Source organism: Ricinus communis, chromosome 5 (genome assembly GCF_019578655.1).
Source record: "Ricinus communis isolate WT05 ecotype wild-type chromosome 5, ASM1957865v1, whole genome shotgun sequence".
NCBI classification, from domain to species: Eukaryota; Viridiplantae; Streptophyta; class Magnoliopsida; order Malpighiales; family Euphorbiaceae; genus Ricinus; species Ricinus communis.
The window spans coordinates 29,454,794-29,470,997 of NC_063260.1; the positions used below are offsets into that span (position 1 = coordinate 29,454,794).

Consider the following 16,204-nt stretch of genomic DNA (forward strand, 5'->3'; position numbering starts at 1 on the left):
TTAATACTATTAAATATTTCATATGATTATTTTTTTTTATTATTTTAATATAATATATCGACAAATGTTCCTATTACATTCATATTTTCTCAAGGATGAGAAATTTAAGCTTTCAATATTAGATTTATTTTCTATTTAATCAAAATGCACTAATTCATTTTATAAAGGTATACTTTGACTAAGTAATAAAGAAAAGTAAGAGAGAAGGATAGAACATGAAAGTTAAGTTTCCTATCAATAATGACATAATTATATTAATTATACTCAATGTAATAACAAAATTTTTATATTAAAAAAAGAGAGTAGGTTGTTTTTTTGTCTTAAAAAAAAGATTTGAAATGTGGAATTATGTTAAAGTTAGCTAATTTTTTTATTATAACTATAAAAAGCAAAGTGGTTTTAGTCATTTTGTTTCATGGATACGTGGTTCGATTGTCACGCACCCTATCCTAAAGTTCATAAATAATCATAGAATATTAATTAAGTATTTTACGTGAAATTATATTATTATTTTTATTACTTCTTTTTCAGCTATGGACATTTTAGAGTTTCGAAAGCATTTTAAAAATGAAGTCTGAAAGAAACTTTTGGAAAATTTTCCGGCCAATTTTGTATTTCTTAAAACTGGAAACGTTTCTTCACAAAAACAAAAAGAAGAAGAAGATCGTAAAACTCCTAAATTAAGAATTCCTTAAATAAATAAATAAATAAACCATAACAAAAGAAGTACCATGAGTTGAACTACTTTCTTTTCTTTTTGTATTAGTTATTAAGGAACTTGAATTAGTATTTTTTTTGATGGTAAATCATATTGAATAGTGATGTTATAAATACTTTCATGTAAAATTAATGTTTCTATAAATATCCATATATTTTTAATAGTTATATATTTGCCCCTATAACTTTATCATTTATACATTTTCCTACGGTTCAGTTTCTTATGTTTATAAGAAAATATTGTTTTGCCGTACCTATTCCTACGTTTCACCGTTTCTTCATTTCCTTGCTCCCTTCATTAACGAAGGCAAAAGAATAAGATAAAAAAAAAAAAAAAAGAAACCACTAGCTTCCCATTATTAATTTTTCTTTTTTAAAAAAATAAAAAGAAAAAGAAAAGCTTCAAATGAATGGGCAAAATGGGAACATCAAGCTATAAGAGTTCAGTTCATTTTTGTTTCTTTCTCTTTTTCTCTTGATGAAAAAGAAAAAAAGTAATCTCTAATCAGGTAGCGTTCATGAAACAGGTTGAGTTTTCAGTCATTACATATGAAGAGAGATGACAAAACCAAAGTCTGATTCATGAATGCATCATTTTCTTTTCTTTTTTCTTCTTCATCTTCATCTCCTTCTACATATTCTTTCTTCTTTTTTAAACTCTCTCTCTCTCTGGCATGCAAAAAAGGTGTAAGGACACCTGCACTAGGCATCTTACTTGCATACGTATGGAAGAAAAGACGCAGAAATTAATGAAATGAAAATGTAACGTAAGCTTTGTTAAAAGAGAAGGATCATTAGCAAAGGCCAAAAAGGAGCAGGTAGGTACATAGAGAATTTTGTACTTATCGCAAATGCCTAAGGGTTTAGCTCATAAAATGTTAAAACATGCATGCTGTTTTTCAGGTTTTTTTTCCAAGTGTAAGTTACTTGACTTTATTCTCTTCTTCTGTATTGGGTTTCCAAGAGAACCCCAACACTGTACCAGCGTACCTTCTCTGCTGTCCTGTGCTGCATTGCATGCATGCTTCTTCTTCTCTGTACCTTCTTAATCATACACGTATCATCTCTACCTTCGCTAGGTGTTTGCTTTTTTGCTTCCTAAAACAAAAGAATCTTTTGAAGTGTTTTGTTCGCTAATTGGTAATCTTAATTCAATTAGTTGCGTTGTTTCTTTCTTTTGCTATGACTTCCATTAGAGTATGTGAATTTGCTTTTCCGTATTGGTGTGCAAGGATTTCAAATTTAGTGCTATCTTTACGTAATTGGATACGCATAATTAATTAATTATGTGATTCTTATACAGTACTATAATAAAAATCAATTGGAATTATATTCTTTAAATTTGTCCATTTTCAAGACAAAGCATGTTCTGATGAATCAACTCTAATTAACTATGGCTCGTGTCTGAAAATTCATGGAGCTTACTGATGGTAGGATAGGAAGTGGTTGGCTGCCATGTATGCATTGCACCATGTGATTATAATTAATACATGCTTATTGAATCTGAGATGATGATGCGTGCACATGTTGTATACTTCATACATTTTCTACCTTCCCTATCCTTTTAACCTTGAAATATATACTGGCAAATAATATTACTAAAAAACTAGGGCAAAAAGAGAGAAAAGAAGAAGATGATGAAGCATGCATGCGTTTTGTTTTGGGTTATAATTTGGCTATTCGGCTGTATAAAGCAAATGTATCATATCATGCTATTTTATTTGTTTTATATATATATATATATGTATGTACGTCTCATTATACGTATGTTAAAGGCATCAATAATTTAAATGTAAAATTAATAAAATTTGAAAATTATTCAAGTCATCGCATGAATTGTCATTAGTAAATCTTCTCATATATTATTTTATTAATTCGTTTAATTTGTACGGACAAAGCTACCCTTCCATTAATTATTATCTCATTTTAGCTTTTTATTTTAAGTGATATTTTTTTTTATTAAAGACTACACTATATTATAATGAATAGAATTAAATGTCATATGTATATATAAAAGATGCACTTTTATGATGTAGCTTTCGATATATATTCATATAATATGAAATTTGACGATTATGTGAAATAAACAATCAGTTAATTATAAATATAAAACTATAAAATTCAAAATAATATCAAGACTAGTCTGTGAAATCCACGTGGAGATGGGAATAAAAATGGAAAAAACAAATTCATCACGCGAATAACGTGTTACACTGCGCTACAAATGACGATGGGGTCCATTCTCAACTAAATTTTAAATTCCATGACTAATTTTTTGCTCAGAGGGAGGACAGCCAATTGGGTTTTCATATATATTTAGAGTACTTTTTAATCGTATTTTATATTTTAAAATGTCTTATTTATATAATAAAAAGTACTTTTAAATTATTTAGATATAAAGAGTAAGAGTTGTATTTACTTTCAATTAATTTTTCATTTTATAATTTGTAGATAAAACATAAAATTAATAAAATATATAAAAATTTATAATACATACTTTAAAAATGAAAATAAAAATTTTAAAGATATAAAAAGCCAAACTAATACTTTAGTGATAGTATTTAAAGAATATATAGTTTAATATAAATCTTTTTATGAAATAACTCTCTTAGTGCCGAGTTTGACATCCAATGCTTAAAAGATACTCTTATATTATATTTTTATAATTTTAAAAAATTATATAATATATCATCCTTTAAGTGTTTTATATGGACATAGTAAAACCAATAAAGAAAACAGACACGCAAGTTGCATAATTAAATATTTCACAATTATTATATAAAAAAAGTGCATAATTCATATAATCAAAAATTTCAAAACAAAAAATATAGTCATACACCTAAAAGCTTAATATCAAAAAAAAAAAAAAAAAAAATCATAAAGTCCAAGCAACTAAAAATTTTATAAAATTCAAATGAGATGATACAAATCCTTATAACTTTGACTTAATGACTTTTATAACATAGAATAAGACTAATAGTAATATGACAAATAAAAAATTCACAAAAGAAATATATAAATTAATCACAAATTAATTAATATTTCTAATAAATTAAGAAAGCTCTATAACCTAATTAAATAAAAAGAAAAATCTTACTTATAAACATAAATATAGCAAATTTAATAGAAATATATTCATATAAATTGATACATATTTTACACGTATCTGTCACACTATTAATTTTATAATCTATATACCCTTTTTGATTAGAGTCAAATTGAATTAGGGATCAAAAAACCCCATCTCTAATTGTCCCCTCGACCCCTCATTTCATTTCTACATAATAATTTCGACTACCTATCAATCAATCAAACAATAGACAAATAAAACTGAATAGGAACTCTAACTAACTATATTTGCCCTTATGATAAATTTCCTAAATATTACTTCTTTCTGCCAATGCAATTTACACTTCAAATATTTGCGGTGGGATTAGGCAGGAGGGAAGCATGAAAACCAGCGCTCAACTTGTAAAACGAACATCACATTTTCACCCATCATCCTTGACCAAAAATACAGAAAGAGAAAAACAAAGCCATCAACGGCGACAGCTGGTCGTTAATACTCCTTCGGAGTTTTAGGGTTCTTTAATTAAGTGGGAGAAAAATTGAATTAGGAAACAAAGATGACAGCAACAACGACAAAGCTTACGGACTTGAACGAAGACTCGCTTGCTCACTGCGCCAATTACTTAAGCTTACAGGACCTCTCCAACTTAGCTATCACTTGTAAGTGCCTCAAGCGCGTCGCTTATTCTGATTCCATTTGGCACCGCTGCTATAGGTAATAATGATATTACTATCCCTCTCTTTTTTTTTTTTCTTTCTCTTTTTTCCCCTTTTTATTCTCTGTTTAAATGAAATGATTTATTTTGTATTCATTTTATTTGTTCTTTTGGGTATTAGAGAGCGGTGGCCGCTAGAAGTTCCTGGTGGGTTATTGTCATTAAGGGAAGCATATTCGGAGAGGCTTGCCTCATTGCATCAATTCAAATGTACTGATCCTTTATGTGCCGATTTGTATACGAATGATTCTAAACCTTTTGACCATGTTATGTTGGATAATAATGATATTATCTTTTCTCAGGTAAGTCTTTTCATATTTTGTGATTTTTAACTGGAAACAAAATATTGTTGAAAAACTGATTGATTTTTATTATTGGATTTAGGGTTCCTCTGTACAGATAGTGAAGATTGATAGTTTCTTAAATGGAATAGATTCTGAGGCCACCACCATACTAACTGATCATAATGCAAGAATTACTTGTATGAGTTAAATATTTCTGTTTCATTTTATTGCTAACTTTGTATGGTATAGTTACCTACAATTTGCTGACTCAATCAGTTGCTTAACATATAGAAATGATGCCTGAGCTGCAGATTGTTTCCCATTTACGAAACCTCTCTTTACTGAAGCCAATCACAATGGAAGGAAAATGTTTTAGTGACCTCAAGTTCTGATCACTCATTCATCTGTGGTGGAAGGTATTGCATGCCCGACTACTGGTCTTTTGTGATAATGTGACAGCTATGCTTGCTATTTTTTGTCTTGTTGTAATCTCTGTAGTTTATCGAAAAGGTTTTAATAGTTTCTTAGATTATTCCTTTTTTCTAGTTTACGTTCCTTATTGTTTGTATCCTTATGCAGTCCCTTGAAACTTACTGATGTTGTATGCTTTTGCTTGTAGGTCTCTTGCCAGCACTGTTTTAGAGGTCACAGGGGCCCTGTTTCAACCTTAGAGGTCACAATGGCCCTGTTTCAACCTTGTCAGATAAATTGTTAGGCGATAGCAGTTCTAAAGTATTAGCAAGTGGTGGGGAGGATGGCACAGTTCGGATTTGGTCCCTCAATTCAATTGGAAAGCGTGGTCAGCATACCTTAAAGGCCACGTTTTATGGGCATGGGAAACCTATTAAATTGATGTCAGTTGCAGGGTACGTCTTGGCTTCTTCATATAGCTGCTAACTTTTACTAGCACTAAGGGTATGAGTGGCAAGGCTGCTTTTTGTAATTTTATGTTCTTGTTGGCCACTTTAGGTAACGCATGGATATAAACAAGTACAATTTAGCTGTAGCTCACTGTTATTGTATAATGATGGGAAGAATGTCTTATAGGTAATTCATCTAGCAGTTGGGTACGTTTTAGTATTTTTTTTAAATGATTTGACTTGGGTAAGTGCTTCTTTGTTGTCTAGGTTTATGTGGTTATTTGTGAGTGCCAGTTCCTTGACAATTTAGATTTTCCTGATAACCTAATCAAAGTTTCATCCTTTCTTCCTTCAGGCACAAAACTTCTTTTTTGGTGACCATCTCAAAAGATTCCAAGGTGATATATGGCTTTAATTATTTCTATCTTGTATTTTGTCTTTGATGGCTACATTGTCATGTCATTTTTTTTTCTTAATGTAATAAAATCGGGTTGTCGTTTACAGCAATGTGATATATGAGGCTCAGATGTTGCTCATGTCAACATCTGTTTGCAGTAGCTCCATTTAAGGTGCATTTTCTGTTATAGAACCAATTAAGTAAATATTATTTTGTATGGGATTCGCATCTATTTACAAATAAATTCTTTGGTGATTTTAGCAGGACTTTGATTGATAGTTGGTTATGGATCTATTGAAGTACTGTTTGATGGCGTAAAGCACATTAGGTGTTGGAAAGTTTCATTTCTCTAGCATTTATGCTAGGTGCTCAATGCAGTGTCCACCTGATGAAATAAAACTTCATTGCTGCACTGAGATGGAGGTTTATAAGGCACTTTTCAATTTAATTGAATATGGTCCCCAACGTAAAGGAAAATGCATAAAATTTATGAGGAAAGTGATTTTAGTGTACAGGAATAATGGCATGTTGTTTTCTCTTTTCTTAATTGTGATGGCATTTTTTTCGCTGCTAATAGGTTAGGGTTTGGATACAACTAAATCATCCATTGCTCGTTCTCCATGCTGTGTGGGAATGACTGCTTTGCCTGGTACACCTATGGATATAAAATGCCATTCATTACTTTATGTTGCTTCTGGTGCCTCAGTTGTAACAGTTGATTTGAGGACAATGCAGAAAGTTATCACTGCAGCTATCTATCTACCAAAGTTATATTCATTTGGATTTTTGCCTTCAAAGTCCTTGATCTGCACTGGGGGAGATGGCAAGTAAGATGCTTCATAGAAAGCTGGAATCATTTTGTTTTGCAAGTTTCTCTTACACGTGTGACTTCTCAAAATTAAACGCTACATAAACCATTAAAAAGTACTTTGATATAATGGAATGTCTAAAGATTCAATGTCCATATAATCTTATTGTGGGCTGTTTCTGCTAAACCTAATATGCAGAACTTAGCTCTTAAATTAAATGAATAGGCAGAGGTACCATATGCAATGGAACAAACTATTTCTGCCTAGAGACTTTAACTGAACTGCCTTTGGTTTCTCTACTTAAATACATGTTACAAGTGTAAAATTTTACTGATTAAACTGTTTCATTGTTACAGAGCTATGCTTTGGGATATAAGGAGAAATCAGGCGACGCCGAAACCGGAACCAATAGCTAAGTTGGATGGACATACAGGCTCAGTGACACTGTTGCAGATGGATCCATATAAAATAGTTACAGGAGGGCCAGAGGATTTGTACATAAATACTTGGGAGGCTGATGCCCTTCTGATGATGGGAGTACTAGCTCTGGGTGTTCAGCCATGGCAATGAATGGGACTCGAATTGTTACCGCTGCCTGTAATGAAGAACATGGAATTGTACGCTTTAGGGACTTCTTCAATGCTTATAGTGATAACGATTGGTTAACTCTATTTTCAGATTGCGTTATGAATGTTCTTGAAAGTCAGGTAACCAATCGGTATATGCTCCTACCAAAATTCTAGCGGAGAGATATTTTCTTTGTGAGAAATAAATGTATCCAGTGCGTGATGGGGTGATTCTTTTTGGTTGAGTTAATACAATGTTAGAGATAGGTACAGAGAAAGTCAATGTAAACAATTGAACCGTATTAAATTACTTTGTTGAGTACGAATATTCAATACAAACTATGAGCTTCTTTTTGGTTGATTTGTTGATGATAAATGATAGCTGATAATTGTAATTAATTAATGTTAAATATTTAGAAATTTTTTATTAACTGTTATGATAAATACTGAATTAATTTATAGACATCAAATTAAAATTCTATTTTATTTTTTAATAATATCTGATATTATTAATTTATACATTAGACATAAAATATATATTAAATTTTTTTATTCATATAGTAAATAGGTAAATATATTAAATATAGTATTATATATTATTTTTATCTTATAAAGAAAATAATAAAAAAGAATTTATTTCAATTGTTTTAAAAGAAGATTTTGAATTAGTATTTAAGAGATATAGAGAATAACTTAATTTGTCATTTTCTTCTAAGAGAAATATAAATTTCTACTCTTTCGTAGCAGGTTTTAATTCCTATTTGAAACTTGAATATATATATAATGAGAATCATGCATAAATTGAATCCTGAACCTAAATTGGAATACAGTAACATAAGCATCGTGAATGGGAACTAAAATCGGAATGGGCCAAAACGGGAACTGGGAGTGCCCGTTGTCAGGCCAGTAGTGATGGCTTCTCAACTGCGAGAGCTTTGACAGAAGCGACAGGCCGGAAAACAGAAAAATAGTCGCTCAAAAACAAGGAGCTGTATTACTGTTAACTAACTACCTTTATGTGTTGACTCTATTCCTTTTTCACTCTTTTGATCAAAGCAGAAATTAGTCCACTAAGCTCCACCACCACTGCCTGAACCCTAACTTCTCCAAAATGCCCCACACCACCACCTCCACCGCCGCCGCCATCTTTCTCATCCTCCTGATCACCACAGCAACCTCCTCCCCAATAATCCCGGGGCTAGACTCATTCCTCTCACGACAATCTCACACAGACCCAAAATCCACAAATGACACATTCAACACCCTCCCGTCCTCCCTCAAAAACTCCCTTTCCCACCACTCTAACCCAACTCATATCCCTTCTCTCATAACCTCCCTTCTCTCTCTTTCTCTCCCTCTCTCCCTCCACATCCGCCTCGTGGGTCCCTCTTTTCCTCCCGACTCCTCCTCCCTCCTCTCCTCCTTCCTCTCTTCCACCCAATCCTCCGACCACTTCCACGTCATCACTTCCGATTCGCCCCACCATCAGCACCGCCTCTCCATCAAACACTCCCCCCACCTCGACATCTCCCACGCAGGCTCCGCTCTCACCTCACGCCTCTCCGAATCCCTCCAATCCGCGATCTCCCAAACCCCTTCTTCCCTGCGGTCCCCACTCCTCTCAATTCCCTACAATGTAATTGATGATATTATAAAACAAGATTTTGACAAGGAAAAATCTGTTCTTGGGATTTATATTTACTTGCTTTCTTTAGGCGCTCAAAGTAAAAACTATGCTTATAGTTACACTCCTGGTGACTCATCTCCTGGTTTTACTAAATGTTTGGGTACTATTTGGACTGGTAAAGAGAGATATTTATGGATTGATCTCTCTGCTGGTCCTGTTGATTATGGTCCTGCTTTATCTGGTGATGGGGTCTTACCCAGAGGTGAGTTTCACCCTCTTGCCGCTATGCACGGTCGGCCCAAGTCCCAAAAGGCTCTTCTTGCTGATCTGAGCTCATTGATTTGGAGTGCTTATCAGGTTCTGCTTGTGCCCTCTTTGAGAATACCTGTCCATTTTGAGACTTCTTTAATTGTTGAATTTATTCATGTTTATGGGTCTGAAAGTAATACTGGTGGTTTGGATTGGAAAGCTATTGAGAAGAATTTTAGAGATGAGGCTGGTGAGGAGGGGTTGTTGTTAGGGGATCAGTCTTTGGTTTTTAGGAACTATGCTATTCATTTTGCCGATTGTCCAATTTGTTCTTTTGCTGTTTCAAGGTCTATTAATTCCTATACTTCAAGGTTTTTGTTTGATAATTATACTTTGATTGTGAGTGAGTATGTTGATTCGAAGAAATTGCATCAGATTTTATCTGAATCTGCTGAGGAGTTTAGGAGGATGGCTGGGATTCCTGAGGAGGATTTTGGTAGGGTCCTTCCTGTGTATGTGTTTGATTTGGATTATAATACACTGTTGTTGCTCGATCGGTATCATCAATCAGTTGCATTTAGAGATATGGTCATTGCTGTGAGGACCAAGACTACACAGACTGTGAGCGATTATAGCTGTAATGGACGTCATGTGTTTACGCATACTAGGGAGCTTGAGCGACCGCTTGTTGGTTCTATTTTACAGAGTATGTGGGGAGTGTCACCTACCCATTTGTCATGGAGCTCAAGGCATAATAATACTTTGGTAGATTATACTTGGAGTGTTGGGCAGACTCCCTTTGGGCCTTTCTCAGAGACTTCGTCACTGTCTTTTGTTCAGAAGGATGCAGCTCGAAGAAATGTTCTTTTGACGTCTCTGAATTACAGTATAACAAGTGCTATAGATGTTCTTGAATCTATAGCAGCACATGGTGGCGACAGGAAGCTACTTAAACAAAGTCAACATGTTGAATTCATACAGAGATGGAACCTGTTCAAGTACAAGCTGGATAAAGCAGTTTCTGCAATGTCTCATTTGGACTTTGAGATGGCTTTGTATTACATGAGATCCTCAGACCATGATCTGTATGCTATCCATTCTCTTGTCTATCATGCATCCCAGGATTTGGAGGCATCGTTACTTTGTTTCAAGGATCCACCCTTTCCATGGGGCTCTGTTTCAATATCTGCAATAGGCTTTTTTGCACTATTCTATGTTTTTGCCAAAAGAGACAAACTGTTTAGAAATAAAAGAAAGCAGTTTTGATGCTCTCTAGAGGAGTAGAATTTTGTATCATTTGAATTCAATACAACACATGTAAGCCTGTGAGAAAGGTAAGCTTCAGAGTCAGAACTTAGCGTTCAATTTGCTCAACATTTTACACATGATATTTCCATATTACGTAGTAGTTTCATTTTTATGCTGTAATTATATGAATTTCTGGATGGATGCCAGGGAGCAGTTGTTTATTTTGATGCTGTAATTTTACGAATTGATGCTAGGGAAACTTTAATTTTGGTCTGCACTTTCTTCTGCTTGTTTTAAGTTGACTTATTATTTAGTGATTTGCTTCTATTATTTTGCATTTTGTTTTTTGAGGAGAATTTGGCTCATGAAATGTATTGCCATAGCTATTTTTTATGTCTAGTTTATTCCTTTTGACCTATCACATCTGATAAATGTCATTGTGAAGGCATTAGATTTGTTGAGTAGGTGTTCAATAGAGGACAAAAGGTGGGCTTGGTTTTATGTAAGCATGGAAGAGCCTTTGTTTTTCTTTGACATTTGTTGGATCATGATGCCTGAGCTTGACATCGAGCAATATATAAAATTACCTTGATATTGTGTTGATTGGATGTCTAGCATAGACACATGCTGTGATGCAAGTAGGTATTCAGAAAGCTGAAATATGGCTTGCATCTTTCCCCCCTTGGTAACATATCATCGGAGATAACCTCTGAGAAGGAGATTGTTATGGGCGATTATAGTGCTTATAATCTATATAACAATGCAATGGAATTAATGCAGCACCTTTCATTTTAGCATGTATTTGCTAGATAGCCTTGGAAATCATGCTTTTGTAATAGAATCAGGCCATCATTTTGTGAGAAATGGATGGTGAAGGCGGAATAGCTGTTTAGGCAATTATTGACCTAGTTATTTATTTCGAATGAGTGAATGCGGTGAGTTTTGAATGTTTATTGATGGGCATTTGAAATTAAAGACTAAATACAAGTAAATGATGATTTGCAGTTGTTCAACAGAAGGGGTGGTTGCAAGTTTTGGAACTGGAGATTCAGGTGAATTGAAAAAAAATGAAGGAAAGTTGTGTTCTGCAGAATTCGATGAAGACAGGAGGGGAAACTTTAAAAGTAATCCTATCAGTTGACAATGTTTTGGTGGTTAGGGAGCTTTGTGATAACGGTTGCATTTTAATTGAGCCAGGCTCTTTGGAGTAGAAGCTTGTATCATGCGAACATAAAAGAACACATTTATGCCCGTGAGAGAGGTAATCCTCGGAGTCGGAAATGATATTTCGCTGTTACTCAGCTGTTTTTATGCTGTATTTTTACAACTCTCTTTATGGATGCCATATGCAGTATGCACTTCTTTTGCTTGCATTTATTTGGCATTCCCTTTATTATCGGAAGTGGAGACCATCTATATTTTTGAAGTTTTGGGAAGCTAACCCTATATGTCATAGAGATTTGACATGTGCCTTCGGGTTGAAAATGTTGGACTAAACATGTAAATCTTCGAATCTCTGTAACTGTAGGAGATTTGCGGTTCACAAGAATGTTTAGCTCCCTGTATATAAGTACAATTCCTGGACGTACAGTTGAGCCTGACATTTTGAGGGACAATATTCGTGGGTTTTGAACCTGACAGTTTGCTCTTCTAAGATTTTCTTTTGAAATTCTTAGTACTTGAAGCTTGGTTTTCATTATAGAGTTCAAACCAATTCCAATTTGTCTCATGTTAGTTTAATTTAACCATCATCCTTGTGACTGTTGGTTTGTGATGCTTAGATGGCATTTCTTTGAGGCTTGGCTTGCTACACTATTATGTTTCTCTAATTTGCACTGCATTTTGTTTACCTTCTGCAGCCCTTTTCAGTTAGGTGGGCTGTTGAGTTTCATTGTCATCTATCTTTGTTTTCTTTTTCTTTGAATTTTGATCATGCGACTGCAAGTATACATGTCACATTCTAATTTTTTGCTGCTTGTCCTTGATACTCCATGGGCGCCTATAGAGAACTGCGAGTAGGGTACTGATCTTTGCATACCTGCATACTAAGACATTTTCTTTCATGCTTCTAGTATTTGAAGTATTATTATTATTATTATTATTATTATCCTTATGAAATGAGGATTTGGCTCATGAAGTGTATAGTGAATTGCCATATTTTAGGAGCCACTATGTTTAGTTTACTGCCAGTGGCGCTTAGGCGTATATTGAAGGTTTTTGTGGAGGCAGCAGATTCTGTGGACTAGGTGTTGAATGGAGGGCGAGGGGTGGGTTTTGTTGGTTTTGCTCAAAGCATGGAGGAGCTTTTGCCTTTGTTGGATAATCGTGCCTGAACTTACTGTCAACTTTCAAGCAGTAGATAAGACTACCTTGACATACTGTTGAATGAAGTGAGCATGTTGTTAGGAGATTATTCTGCCATCACCAGTCGCAGGAAGCTATTAATTATATCTTTGTGAGCCAAAACCTTTTTCACAAAGGTGAACAATTCAGAGGGAGGGTAAAATGTAACATATATATTTTGTTTTAAAAAATGTGTTCATATTAACAGAACAAAGCTGAATTCACAAATTTATACAGAAAGCACTGCCCACTTTTAGGCTTTGTAGTTCCTATCTAATTGCCAAAACGGAGGATTTACACTTTGTTGTGACATGTGCACGTACCTGTGATCCGATCACAACACGAAAATCGAATTCTCTTTCTTAAATAAATGGGATGTCACCAATTCTTTCGTAAAACAGTCCCCCAAACTCATCATCACTGCCTATTTGTGATTGGTTCTTCGTCTCTTCCCCTTCATTTTCATCTTCAGAGACATTGGAATTCTTCTCAACTAATTCCCTGAATATCGAGGACCGAAGGAGGAGACTAAGTGCAGTGGGTGATGACGTCTTGCTGCAAGGGGTAATGGGAGTTCTGTTTTGGAACTCTTCTTGTTTACGAGGGTAACTCCAGCAATCTAAACTGAAAGGAGTAGCGCTGAAGAATGAAGGTTTAGATTCTTCTCTTGCAATACGGTTATTGATCGATGGCAGCATCCGAGACTCTGCAACAGTCTGCGGTTCATTTGCTGCGACTTGGGCAGCAACTTCTGGCTTTAGCCATCTGATGTAAGTACTCAAATCAAAGTTGGTCACTGCATTGATTCCTCTATATTCAATTGCAGCAATGTCATATGCACGAGCGGCCTCCTCTTGTGTGCCTGATATGAAAGGTCAAAGTACTTGTTATTTCTACTTTTCATCCATAGATTGCTGTTTTATTGCTTTGGCATATATGTGTTTAAATTTCAGCCAAGCTAGATCAGGTTGAGAAAAAGAAAAAAATCATCAAAAAAGTTGAAAGACTTAATTAAGGTGTGACATACTATAGGTGCCAAGATAAAGGTATTTGTTTCCAAAAACTCTCCCTATTCTTGCTTCCCATCTCCCATTATGGTGGTGCCTGCGTATTAATTATTCCCCGATATCATTGTCAGAAGTTGCAATTCTTTTGTAACATATGAGAAGTTAGTTTATTGGGTGGAGAAGAAAATTACCTTGCAACTCCCCTGTATTTGGACACCCCCCTTGAGAAGCCACTGCTCTTTCTGTGAAATAACCCAGAAACTGTTAGAAAGCAGAAGTTGACTATACTATCAGTGGAAAATAATATATATGCATGAAAGCTTACCTTCTTAACGAGGCCAAATATTCCTCTTTTGTTACAGTTTGCATTATCTCAATTTCTTTCTCATAATCCGATATCTGCATAATTACATCTAGGTTGTCAGGTTATGTAGATTTTTTAATTAATACCGTTCGTTCAGAAGACAAACTTATATGATTTTTACCGGAAAATTGGTGAAAGTTGATGTTCCCCAATACTTCAATGCAGCTAAATCATATGCCCTTGCCGCAGATTCTTCTTCATCATAAGCTCCTGAGGAATCCAAAATAATTATGTAAATATCTCCTCAAGAATTGAAGTCTACCATTGCAAGAATACTATGTTTAATTGCATACTTGTCAAAAATGTACTTACCAAGGTAAACTGTTGAGTCCCCATTATCAATTCCGAAGCATAACCCGACACAAGAACATATATCAGCTAAAAATGTGTAAGAATTTGGAAATGAAACTAAAATGAAGAAGTGCCACAAATGTGAACAACTTGTAATAACCTTTTCAACCTTGTTTTCCTTTCTTCTTTTGTGTTACATTCCACGAGAGCTTATCCCAAAGGTGAGCTTCAAATCTGCCTGTCCATCTATGCCTGATCAATTTTTTTTGTTTTTAGTGTGGCCTATGTCAGCAACACAATTACAAGAAAGGTTAGGTACAAAACGATGCACTGTTAAAGTTTCTTGTATACCTGCTGACACCACGATATCTTGAACTTCTTTTCACGGTGGTAGCAGCAGAAATTTGATGAGCCTGTTGCTCTGGCTGCTGCTGCTGCTGCTGCTGATGACTTTGACTGTCATCACCACCAACTGTAACTACAGCTGCATCTCTGCGCCGTCTTTTGACACAACGAGCTACGTAAGCCTCACTTTCTGTAACACTCGCACGGCGCCTTCCTGAGATCTCTTCATTCTTCACCATCATCATTTCCATTTTTGTTTTGCTCCCTTTCTTTGAATTATTTTTTTCCCTTCTTTCCTGCTTTCGTTTCTCTTTGGTTCTTCTTTCTATCGCCTGTATTTCTATTGTTGCTTAGTCCTGGAAAAGATTGTGTCGACACTTATATATATATAACAAAATGTGCTTCTATTGGCCCTTATTGGATTTTGTCCTTTTGCTGTTAATACAATGTTGTTAGTAAAAAAAAGAAAAAAAAAATTGGGGACGATAATTTCGAAGGAATGTGTAAAGACGAAATGATGTCCATATTCTGTCTACCAGTTGTAAGATCCAAAAAGAAAAACTATATTTTCTTTTTCTTCCTTTGGTCACCTTCTGCACTGGCTGGATGCTTGTAGCAACTAGTATGCTGTAAGTTTAACTGGGGTTTTTCGCCATTGCTACCCCATTATGCAATTATGTTGCCTGTGCATCAATCATTCCAGTGATCAAATTGCTTCTGAACCTCCCTATGGCAAGGTGTGATTCAGTCAAGTCAGGCTAATCGTTCACTATTATTTTCATTTGCTGACCAACTACTTGTCTGGCCAATTAGAGAAAAAGAAAAAAAAAAAGAAAAAGAAGACATTTGAAGGTTGGAGCACTGAAACAGTCTCAAAATCTTTTGGTCCATCCTTGAAGAGAATACTCCAGAATAGCCCAGCATCATTTGTTTTACTTGATTATAATAAGAAGAGCAACAAACCATCTTAGTATATGCTATCAGCATCAGTTTACAATTTTGAGTTTCAAAACATTAATTTCATTGGATTCATCGGTTAGCATCTTCTATTGGATTCACCGCTTGATTCAGTCTGTTACCATAAAAGTCTGTGACACTATTTACGGTGTTTCCTATGGAATCAACTTTTATAAATATTCCTGTAACAACTATTAGCAGTACAGCTAGGAGGAACCGCCTGTCTTTTAAATTTTTCTTTTTCCTCCTTGTTTTGGATTTTGTAATCTAGTAGTAGTGTAAGGAAGCAAAGCAAGAACGGAAGCCACAGAATAAGTAAGAACAAATAAATAAATAAAGATTGAACTGATTTTAT

At 34.6% G+C, this 16,204-nt stretch overlaps 2 protein-coding genes and 1 pseudogene across 2 annotated transcripts; 2 read left to right on the forward strand and 1 right to left on the reverse strand.

Moving 5' to 3' along the window:
- Positions 1 to 3,928: 3,928 nt before the first annotated feature.
- LOC8276032 lies at positions 3,929 to 7,779 on the forward strand (annotated as a pseudogene).
- A 425-nt stretch (positions 7,780 to 8,204) lies between these two features.
- Positions 8,205 to 12,303, forward strand: LOC8276030. The gene is made up of 2 exons (XM_025157024.2): positions 8,205 to 10,628; positions 11,548 to 12,303. Exon 1 carries the CDS (start codon positions 8,530 to 8,532, stop codon positions 10,558 to 10,560), a length of 2,031 nt encoding a protein of 676 aa, XP_025012792.2. The 5' UTR covers positions 8,205 to 8,529; the 3' UTR covers positions 10,561 to 10,628; positions 11,548 to 12,303.
- A 745-nt stretch (positions 12,304 to 13,048) lies between these two features.
- Positions 13,049 to 15,245, reverse strand: LOC8276029 (AP2-like ethylene-responsive transcription factor At1g79700). The gene is made up of 8 exons (XM_015718201.3): positions 14,899 to 15,245; positions 14,717 to 14,799; positions 14,569 to 14,577; positions 14,378 to 14,466; positions 14,218 to 14,291; positions 14,084 to 14,134; positions 13,913 to 13,989; positions 13,049 to 13,747 (listed from the first exon to the last, which is right to left on the reverse strand). The coding sequence occupies exons 1-8, from the start codon at positions 15,141 to 15,143 to the stop codon at positions 13,248 to 13,250; spliced, it is 1,128 nt and encodes a 375-aa protein (XP_015573687.1). The 5' UTR covers positions 15,144 to 15,245; the 3' UTR covers positions 13,049 to 13,247.
- Between the last annotated feature and the right edge of the window lie 959 nt (positions 15,246 to 16,204).